Source organism: Dromaius novaehollandiae, chromosome 10 (assembly GCF_036370855.1).
Source record: "Dromaius novaehollandiae isolate bDroNov1 chromosome 10, bDroNov1.hap1, whole genome shotgun sequence".
Classification (NCBI taxonomy): Eukaryota; Metazoa; Chordata; class Aves; order Casuariiformes; family Dromaiidae; genus Dromaius; species Dromaius novaehollandiae.
In genome coordinates, this window is record NC_088107.1 from 8561192 (window position 1) to 8572415 (window position 11224).

The 11224-nt window shown below is 43.6% G+C and overlaps 1 protein-coding gene across 1 annotated transcript in view; it reads left to right on the forward strand.

Moving 5' to 3' along the window:
- AGBL1 (AGBL carboxypeptidase 1) overlaps nucleotides 1-10699 on the forward strand; it is a 296895-nt gene extending 286196 nt beyond the window's left edge. The window contains exon 23 of the mRNA XM_064517224.1: nucleotides 7067-10699. Coding sequence (XP_064373294.1) covers nucleotides 7067-7373 — 307 coding nt within the window. The 3' untranslated portion in view covers nucleotides 7374-10699. The remainder of the gene's footprint in view (nucleotides 1-7066) is intronic.
- Nucleotides 10700-11224: the final 525 nt, after the last annotated feature.

The window sequence follows — 11224 nt, forward strand, 5'->3', positions numbered from 1 at the left end:
CTTCAGGGGTGTTGCATGTTGATAAGGAGTTCACACAGAAGCCAGTGTTGCATGCCAGTTTTAGGTGAATAAAACTATTCCACCAGCTGTGTGAAGTGGCTGAAGTTGTTTGGCGAGACTGAATTTTAGCAGGGTGCATAATATGTCTGTGGAGATATAGCCAGAGTTTGCCAAGCTCAAGCCTACCTTTACGCTCATGTTTAACTAACATCCTACTGCAGGCAAATGGAAACTATGGTTCATATCCTGATTTAACTTCTCAGTGCTGATGGGGGTGCATTTGCCATATTCATATACATCTTTTCAGGCAGCAGATTTATAGTGTTTTGTGGAACACGGCCTTAGTGTTCTGTCCAAGCCAGCTTCTGCACTGTGTGGAGGTGGGTGTCCTCACAAAACAAAGTGAATGTACAAGTCCACAAATCTCTCCTAAAGAACAGAAAAGATTCTGTGATATTTTGATGCTTTCGTGTGTCTGTGCTGAAATGTAAATGTATTAAAAAAATGATGAAAACTAGAAACTGGTGAAGGGTGAGAGAAAGAAAACTAGTTACCTTTGGGATCTGCACCAACTGTCATAGTTCCATTTCATGGCTGACTTGCATCTGTTCAAGTCACTTGCTTTTATTAATGCTTACAAGCCTACAGCCATAAGAATGCTAAAGATGCAGTGTTAGCACCACACAGATATATGGGTGGTTTCTCCATGAGAAAGAGATTAATGATTATTCCTAAGACTGAAGCCACAGCTTTTGGCTTCTCACCAGCTTTTCCATCCTCCAAGTGTAAGGACGAGCTCATGTGAATTTCGTTGGTCAGTGTTAGAAACATGCTGGGATTTGAACTGAGGGATTTGGAACCAGGAGGGTCATGCAGTGTCAAGGTAGTGCCCTTCAAATGGGAGAAGAACGTCCTGGTGTCCCTTCACAGAAGGATCATAGCTTAATCAGTGGTGTGGTGTAATTCAATTAAATGCAATTGCTCATATTCATGCAAGGCTTTTCAGTTTCCCAAACCATGTGCAGTGAGAGGCGTGTACCCATCTTTTTCTCTGCTGTTAGAGCAGTCATTAGCCGTCTTCCCTCCAGGAAGGAGAATTAGAAAACTAATACAGGGTTTCTACTGGGCCCAAGTAAAATGCTGTCAGGGGCTAAATTGCTGCAAGCCTGAATGAACATTAGAGGACAGCATTGGCCAGGAGTCAGCCTGTTTCGTGCTCTTCATGCTCTCCCTTTATTTACAAGTTGTCTTCCCTTGTCTAAATGATAAAGCCCCACTTGCTACTTGCTGATCTAACAGGTACACTCGACATCCATTTTTAATCTGGCCAAATCAATTATAAATATTACGAGCTGCAATTAGCCTGGGAACTCCTGAAAAGCTAATTAGTGCAAGTCCTAACGATGAATTACGCCTTTCTCTTGGCTATTTGCAGTGGGGAAAGAAAATGAAAAGAAAAACCACTATGCTCAGAAAGAGACCAAACATCTCTCAGCCACAGCAAACAAAGTTCAAGGCAGTGTTTAATTACATTCATATGGTTCATGAAAGGATGGGCCATGGTGGGCTGAAAGCCAGGGCACCTGGCATTGCCTAGGGCTTAGCTCGTGTTTTCCTGGGAGGTGTTGCAAGATGCAAATGTCCCTTGCAAGGAGTCTTTGGAAAGGGAAATCTCATGGGAACCTACAAAGTTCATATTCTTGTTTACTGTGTAGCAACAAAGGAGGCTAATGCGATGGTTCTTTAACGCATGGAGTCATGCCGTGTCAGTGTGTAGCTGATTCCCTCCCTTGGCAAGGTCAGGGACTAAAGAGGAACTACAACCGTGTCTGGCTTTTCTTGAGCAGGGGGAGAAGCCAGGCTGCTGTTTGGAGAGCTCCTGAATTGCAGAGGAGAAATGGGATAGTCTGACAAGGTGTGCACCGCACCTTGTAGCAAGTGAGTCAGAACAGAAAGGGCAGGCTGAAGACAGTCTTCACTGGCATCTGTTGCTGTAGGGTATTTCTTACAGGAGCTGGTGTGGTTGCCTGAAGGCATCGTAGGTGTTTCATTTCTCTCCTAAAATAATGCTTTATGAAGCTATTAAAGGCAGAATTCTACTCTGGGATAACCACAAGTGTGGCTGCTTAAGATTCATTTTAGATTCATTACAAGATTTTGGAAGGAGTGTTCCTGTAAAATACTTTTAATAAAACATGAAGATTTCCCCTCTGAACACGTGATAGCTGGTCCTGGAACTCACTAGGGACTCAAATGCTTGCTTGAGTTGAGAAAAAGTCTCCCTTATGTCAGGTGATTGCCATCATTGCTGAGATAGTGGACCATTTGGGTTGGACCAAAATTTTTTTTCTCTTGCTTTCTCTTTTCACAGAGGAATGTCTGAAATCTTGAAAATTTTCAAGAAAGCCATTTCCTGCATTACTGTGGTTTTGAACCATATCATAGACACACATGGCTTTTTACACACAACCATGTCCCTGTGCTGGGCAGCTTCGAAAAGGCTGGGACAGATAATGATGGAGGGCAGGTTTAGCGGAAGGGGAGAATATGGCCACAGACGGGGATTATGCAGCTCCCGGGATGCTATCTTTTTACCTCTGAGAGAGGATAAAGATGAAAGATGTGTTTGTGTTTTTGTTGATACATCTTCACAGGGAGTCACTGGTAGATCCATGACTGATAGTGGTCCCTAGACTTAGAGTTTTCCTTCCTTTTGGCTGAAGCTTTAACCACTCACTTCCTACTTTTACTCTGGAAAAACTGCAGCAGGGGTGAGCTGACAGATTTGGAAAAGAAAAGAAAAAAAGTTCCTTTTCTTTCAGTATCACGCTGCAACTGCTAGGCCTGTCAGATGAAGGTCAGGCAGCAGCCCTGAACAATAGTCAAAGATTTCCTAAGAGGGACAGTTGCCAGTGCCCGTTCTTTCCAGCGGAAAAAATAAAACACGTTCTATTTTGAGCCAGTCAGGAGTACAAGGAGAGCGAGTCACCTGCCAGACAAGTGAGATAGAGTGAAACAGCCCCATAAATGACTTAAGAAATCTCTAGTTTCTCTCCATGCCCTGGAAGTGTATGCACAGGTGAAGAAGTGTTCATGGAATAGAGATCATCTGTCACCCCATGTACAGCATGTAGCTATATTTTACCAACCAGAAGTATGGACTGTATTTTCTTAGTGCAATTCAGCAGGTCAGCTGACTTCCACAGTTTGTGCCCAGCTGTGATGCAACTGGTAGGAAATGAGAAGTTTGAGGCAAGTACCTGGAAGAAGTGTTTCCCACTCATACCAGAAAGCTCTAGCTGTGCTGACATGTAGGGAGACACCGGGCTCCCCTCTTCCTCTCATGTTAAGTCAGTGAAAAAGCAGAATTGTTTTGCAGGATACCAAAGCTTGCTGTCTTTCCAAAACCAAGCAAACAAACAAACAAACACACCCACATACAAAAGCAGAACTAATTAAGATCAAGTCGTATCTCAATAAATATGCAAATTAAAAATCAAAACAAAGAAATTCTATTTATCACATCATAAAGTTGCAAATTGCTGTTGCGGCTCCCATCGGCTGCAGTAGATGAGGGCTATGAGGCTGTAGGTTTTAAATTAGTAGACCAGCCAATATGCACACTTGTTTTATTGTGATAGCTGGGGGATTGGTGGCTGTAGATATATTAACAGCCTTCCCTCCCCCTCTTCTGTACTGTGTTCACGTTCAGTGCTATTCATAGACTATATTTATCTTGGAGTTCTCTGATGTAATGTCGTTGGCTTTCCTCTCTGTTTACCTTCTGTAAGACAACATCATTATTCTTCGGTAAATGTTTCATGTCTCTTGTTGGTTTTTTTTGTTTGTTTGGGGGGGAGGATTTTTTTTCAGCTTTAAAAACTCAGATTAAAAAAAAAAACTAGAACCTGCTCCTAACAAAAACCTCCTTTTTGGAAAAGAAAGAAGAACACACCCAATTCAACTGTATGCAGTAGTCTAGATGCTGCCATTTCTGCTCACCACCGTGTTTCACCATTTGCTTTCTCCCCTAAGGGAGCAGGTCTGTGTGGTGTGGAGAAGCAGGGTGCGATGACTTTGGCAGCTTCCCTAGTGGATTTCTAACCTGCTGCCCGGCATGCTGCATATGGCCATCTCTTCTCTTTTAGAAGAACCTCCAGCCTGCTGGTTTGAACCAGCCCATTTGTATTGCTCTGTTGTATGTTTTAAATCTTCCCGCAGCAGAAAGTGACTTATTGGGATGGAAGAATCCACATAGTAGAGAGACATAGCTGTTTGGTAGAGTTTGGTAGTATGATGAAAGAGCCTTTCAACTCCTAAGTCACCAGGGTGATTACAGCCTGACTTGGCAGTGGAAGTTGGTACCATCTATTTGCTGTTTGGTAGCTCATAATGTGATTTGAGGTGGTGGCATCGATCCAGTTAGTAGTGGGGATCAGTCCAAATCAGAGAAACCACCACTAAGCTCAGTGTTAATTGGCTTGCTCGTTCATCGTAACAGCAAAGGAGCCAAGGGCAGAACAAACTAGGCAGAAAGACTTCTTTCCTGATACCTGAAGATGGTCTAGGCACATCCCCAAATGGGGAGAACCTCTCACTGCAATGTATCTATGCAAGAATTGAATTTTCATGATCTTAGTGTTTCATATACTGTATATGTGGATTTCTAGGCAGTGTGGTAGCAGCCGTCTTGGGAGGGAAAGCTAATAAAGTCCATTACAAAGGATTTAGGCACATATACTTGCTTCCTAAGGACTTCATATGTGTTTTTCCATTGTTCTGTACCTTCAGTCTTCAACATAAGCAAATGGTATTTCTTTTTGTTTTTCCATTTCCTTCTCTCATTGTTGTCTCCCAGATTTTCCTTCTGTACTAAAGTGCTTTTGTGCTAGAAGTTATTTTCCCCTTTTCAATGGAAGTGTAGTCCTAAACTCATTTAAATGGTCAAATGAAGTCAGAAGGTCCACTGTTACTGGGTTTCCCAGCTTTCAGTAATAATAAGTGTTTTCTGTTAATTCTCATCCTGATAATGCAGATGTCTAACTTTGGTTCCTAGATTACAAACTGAATTGTTTTTCCTTCTGTAAGGTATCAGCGAGTTGGGTGGTAGCTGTGTTCCGTCCCAATGGCATTAGCAGCTCCTCCCAAAACATGCAAGTGCAGTATTGAAAGTAAATACATTTCGGTTCTTTCTGATTGAAAAGCAGCAACAGCAGAGCTTATAAATTAAAAGGTCTAGTTCCTCTGAGTTTAGCTGGCTTTGAACATTTTAAGGGATACTTGGTGTCATTATAATACATGCCATGCGTGTGTAAATGCATATGTAAAAAAAAGAATAATAATCAAATGCAGTGAGTGGTCAGACTCAGCAGAGACCACTGCTTGTTAGTGTTTGTGCTGGGAGGATTGCCCTGGTTTGGTTTGGTTTGTTCCATGTCACATACTCGATTTCAGTGTGAGTTCCTCCTGACCTAGATTACTAGGCAGACTGAAGTGCAGCCAGAAACCGTAAAAGTGCATAATTATTCATTGTTTTATTATTAAGCTGTACAACTCTATTAAGCTTTCAGAGGATACTTTATACCCTGCCTTTGAAGTAAACTAAGCCAGAGATCAGTCAAGAGAGAGAGGAGTGGGTTGATACTGCTTGTTTCTGTTTGCAAAGTAGCCTGTATACAGTTAAAATCTGGGTACTCAGTGCTAGGAAAATCTTACAGTTTTTGGAGTGCAGAGAAGAGAGAAAAGAGATCAATACATCCAAGAGCAATACTTTACACCTTTGGTATGTTCTGAAACCTCAGATGCTGGCACTGCTGAGAAACAGCTGAGAGCTGGAAGATTATTCCGGTTACTGACATGTAAATGAGCAGACCACACATTAAAGCTGTGTATACTCCATCTGCCAAGCCATTCATTCTTCCCAACTTGGGACAAATTAGAAACTCTGGCCCAGTGGCGGAAGATTATTATTCCTTTCCCAGTCCCCCAAAGCAATACATTCTCCTGCTTTGAGTCTGATTGAAACTGTTGACCTGGACATGAAAAACAGTATCTGTCCCCCTGATTCATCCAGATTCTGACCTAGGCAACATTGAAACCACCGACTTCTTTCTGGTCTCAAAAAAACACCCATCTGCCCTCCCAGGCCAAGGCCCAAATTGGAACTAGATGGTTAGATAGGAGAAAGGCCTTATCCCCCAGAGCCATATGGTCTAGTAGTTACAATTCTGTCATAAATATTACATTAGGCTAACTTACTACAAAATGTATTGAAAATAAACATGTGAAGAAAGACTATGACCATTCCTGTAAGTAAATGGCAGGAGGCTAAGTTGGTGTAACCTGCTTTTCCAAGAGCCAGACAAAGGAGTTGTGACATCACTTTAGAGTCTCTCTAGAGTCATTCAGACTTGTCTCTGAATTTGACCCTCCTTCATGAAGTTGTGTGACCAAAGATTGTTCATGTTTCTTCCAAAACACAAGCAGTCCTGGTGCTTCTGCCCTCCTTGGAGTCGCTGGGCTCAAAGTCCCTAGAGCCTCTGTTGTCCATTTACACTGCCTCTTGTTAGTGGGGTTCTGAGCTTGCACAGTACAGGAGGCAAAGATGCCAGAGCACTTCAACTACCTGGATTAATTAGGTCCTACACTAAATGTGGAACCTCAGCGAGGTGAGTGATGATTAAACCAGGAACCTTCTGGTAACTGAATACTACCTCTTCCCCTCTGCTGTATTTCAGTTTCTTTAACCTTGTAAGTGCCTCAGGACAGGAATAGTGTTGTCTGTATATAAAGCACTACACTTCTGCATAAGCAATAGCAATAATAGTAATAATAATAACAACAATAAATGTTTCTCCTATGAAGTAGGTAAGTAGCATTCTTCTTCATTTTACAGATGGCATAACAGACACAAAGACATATAGGATGTTGCTTAGTGTTATCTCATGCCTCATTAGCAGAGCCAGGATTGAACCCAGGAAATGCATTTCCCTGTTTCTCACTCTTCCCACTAGATACCAGCACCCTCCTTTGATGACATCCACTCTCTCTTGTGATTTTTCTGCAGAAGCAGCAGCAACAGCAGCCTGGAGACTGATGATGAACCTCCTTGTGTGGAAGAAATAGATTATAATACTGACAGCTGCTCTGATGGCGAAGGGGACTTCTCAGAGCTAGACAAAGAGATCCAGGAGTGCCTGTCGCAGGTGGAAGGGGAGATGGAGGATGAGGGGGCAACCACGGGGCAGACATGCAGCTCCAAGGTTCGCAGAGGGCTCTGTACTTCCAGCCAGCCAGCAGCCAATAATACGCCTCTCCCTCTGCGTTCAGTACCGCTCGGGATGTGCAATGGGTTTGAGAGCAGCCCTGCATGAAGAGGGCTTTGACTTGCCGAGCAATAAGCAAATGTGTTAGTGTTCATGCTTGTCTGTTTGCCAGCTTCAGCATCCTCCCCAGATGTGTTGCTCCAGTTCTGCATGGAAAATTGACTGTATGTTTGTGTAATTTATATACATATATATAGAGAGAAGGACTCCTTATCCTTTGTATACAAGGTGGAGTGAGGGGCTGCTGACCCAGACGGTTCTATGTGAGGACATCAGCCATTCCTAAACACAATCCCCAGTTCAGTGACTGTCTGTAGTTTATTAGTATATGGCTTCATATACATTGTCCTGAGGAATGGTCTTCTGAGTGTCCAAGAAACAAGAGACGATGACCCTCATCCCAATTTAGGCTTTTACTGTGGGCAGCAGCCTTTGTCCACAAATCCTGGAAGAATGGCAGTTTCTGAGGCCTTTGGTCAGAGCTCTCTGTTACCATTCATTTGTCTTGAGCTGTAGAGCATGTGTCTGCTTACTGTCTGCTCAGAATTTTGACAATGTCTTCGACAGGCTTTGGATCATGCTGTGCATGCTTCTGAGCTGGTGATATCTCAGCAACAGTCTGAGAAATCCGCCATGCCCCACTAAGGAGTGCACCAGTGACAGTGCAAAGCAGTTCCTTACCTGCAGAAAATCAGTGCTGGGCTGACTACAGTCAGGAAGTACTGCTGGCCACCTGATGGAGATCTGGTCCAGTAATTTGTCCCCTGTATGTCAAGATGTCCGTCCACTTCCTTCTAAGACACTCAGAAAAGACATTGAGCTTTCTCTGGAAAGTGGCTCCATGGAGAACTGCTGAAGCGTTTTTCTGACATTGTAGGGACCTGGCCCCACTTCATTTTATTCTGAGGATCCTCTGTTGTCATTGTAAAATGTCGTATTTACACATCTCTCTGGAAGCCTGAGCTAAATTCACCTCTTTGCTGCACTGAAATGAACTAGTCCAGCACAATCTTAGTTGAGGCTCTTCATGCTTGAACTGATTGGGCCCAAGTACAGAGTTTGCATCACAGAGTGTGTGAAGTGATACTTTCTCTATGGGATATGCTTCCAGCAGGATGTGCTAAGAGAGTACAAATATAGCAGTTCATCCTGGTGAACTAGAGCTAATATTTAAAGCTTTTATTGGGAGTGAGAGGGGCTTGGGGCCTTTCTGGGAGAAAACATGTTCTCTCAAGGTAGCCAGAAGTCCTCCAATATTCCAGCAATGGGTTAGTGATGGTGACAATATCCAAGAGTGAATTTAGCCCAAATATCACCCCAATGACAGGTTATTCTTTGTTAGTTTTATCATGATACCATTGAAGTAAACAAGACCTGGTTACAGGACCCCATTTATGCCAGATAGCAATGTAGTAGAAGAGATTACTGGTAGGGTATGTATAGAACACTTTCTACCAGTGACTCCCAGAAGTGGGTCAGAACAGCTTCTCTTTTGATCCCCAAATGCAAAAAAATAGCTTTTTCCTAAAATCACCTGCAAACACAGATCCTGATTCTATAAAATGATCTGTTATGGATAACAGGTAACATAGCAGTATCTTTGCAATCCGAACTCCGCCAGCGTTACAGTTCACTGTGCTTTCACATGCCTTCAGTTTTACACAGATGGCCAAAGCAGTGGAGATGTCGCTTTTTGAACTTCAACACTGACAGAGAACTCAACCATGCCTCTGAGGTCCCTGAAGCATGAAGCCCGCGTCACCATGTCTCGCTTCTCGTGTTGCCTGAACTTCTTGTGTGTCCTGTGCTACTGCAAGTGGGGAATTACCTTACCCAGATGGATTTAACTGCATTACACAAGAGTCTCACAACTCTGTCACTGCTTTCTTTATGAGGAGGAGGAGGGACATACAGCGTGTGATAGAGTCGCAACCTATACGGGCTTCATTGTCAGTGGTTATTATTATCATTACTTATATATGTGGCTAAAAGTGCCATGTGATCCTGTCATCTGTATGCTGTCTGTGGAGAGAATTCCTGGTAAAGACTGAGGTTTCTTCTGATACATGGCCAAACACCTTTCTCCCAGACTACCTAAACATAGTTTCCCAGCAGGAGCTTGCTTTTGGGAGGAAGAGTTTCTTCCTGTCAGTATCCAGGTGCTTAAAAGTCTTAGCCAGCACACAACAGCTCTTTGTGTCTCCAGTTCTCGCTTTATAACGCTGCTCAAAAGACAGGCAGCTTGGGCCCTTATAAACTGAGCTTCTTAGACTGAGCTAATTCGTTAAGTATGGTGTGTGTTCTCTGTACAGATGTCCTGTTCTGCTGGCTTTGGTGTGGAGCTTGTTGCACGTAATACTGAATTTTCATAAAAGGATGGCTCACAGGAATGGACACAGAAGAAGTAAAACAGGTGTTCCCATTATGATAGTTTGTGTAACATTGCTTGAAAGCTTATTAATAAAAAACGATATATGTGCATAGTTAACTTCAAAATCCAGCATTTGTATGCATGACAAAACACTCTCACTCTGCTAGACCCTGTCTGCAGCATGCACAGGCCATTCCGTAGGATCTTCTGGATTCAGCACAGCCCCAGGACGTGGTGCAGAAAATACTGCTGTACATGTGTGTAAGTGTAGATGTGCATGTACACATACAGAGCCCTGTGCTTTCCACCCTCTCTGCATTGAGTACCAGCGCCCTGCCAGAGCAATAGCGGAATGATGCCCACCAAGGCTTGCTGATGTACATCTTCCTATCAGAAAGGAAAATAAATCTTCTTAAATCAGCTTTTTTCTTAATGAGACACCTATAATTTGACTAAATACTATGGACCAGTTTCAGCCTTTTAGCTCTTCTATTTTGAAGTTCTTACACTATGGAGAATTCAGTTTGATGGATGAATTCTGCCCTAGTTGTAATTTATTGAATTACAGACTGCGAGAGTGTTGCCCTAGTAAATGTGGGAAATGTAGACTCCATGCAGGTGTGGAGCCAAATGCTTAGGGATAGTAGCCACTGTTGCTCACATCCCTGTGTTAGGAGATGCAGGAGGTAGAGAGAGAGCTGGCAAAGGCACTTGGTGTGCTGTCAACGTCCAGGATTGGACCACAGAGGACAAGCTGGGACCAAAGTGTCCCTGCATAGCAACTACTCCTGCACAAATGTTGCCGTGCAATATGGAAAGACTGGTTGAGGCTTCTCCCCGGCACCTTCCGTGATATCTGCCAGACATTGTCAGCAAGCAGTGAGGAAGTTGTTGGAGGTGACAGCAAGGCGAACCCACCACCCCAAGGTAAGCAGCCTGTTACTGATAAGGTGGGGGGTGAGAAAGTGTAGTGAGAGGGTTGGGCGATCAACCAGCAGGGAGTGGCACATAGAAATCGAGAGCAGAAGCATTTTTGTCGACTTCTTCATTTCTTCTAAGAGCTTCTACAGGAAGCAGATGCTCCTCTTCTTTTGACAGGCCTCTAGAGGTCAGGCGAGGGCCTCCGTTGCGCCCTGCTCTCTGCCTGTTATTAAAATTCTCCCTGAGTCATGGTAATTAAGCAGAACTAGGCTCTGCACAGAAGAACGGAAGTGCATTGACTTTAATAAAACAGAGTGTAAAACAACTTTAGATTAACTCCAGCCTTGTTTATTCTTGCACACTTGTAATTCTGGTTTGGTATTTCCCCAGTGAATGGAGCCGTTGTCCCCTGCACTGAGACACATCACCTCACTTCAGCCCGCTAAGTACTGAGCAGGGAGGCCAGTGCCTTTTCTTGCTTTCACTAACTAATCCCCCCAAATTTGGAAACAGCTGATGGAGAAAGGGAGGGAGGAGAGGGAAGTCTCCCTGCTCCCCACTGTTGTCATTCCTCAAGAGTCAGCAAGGCTGTCAGGTTTAGATGCAA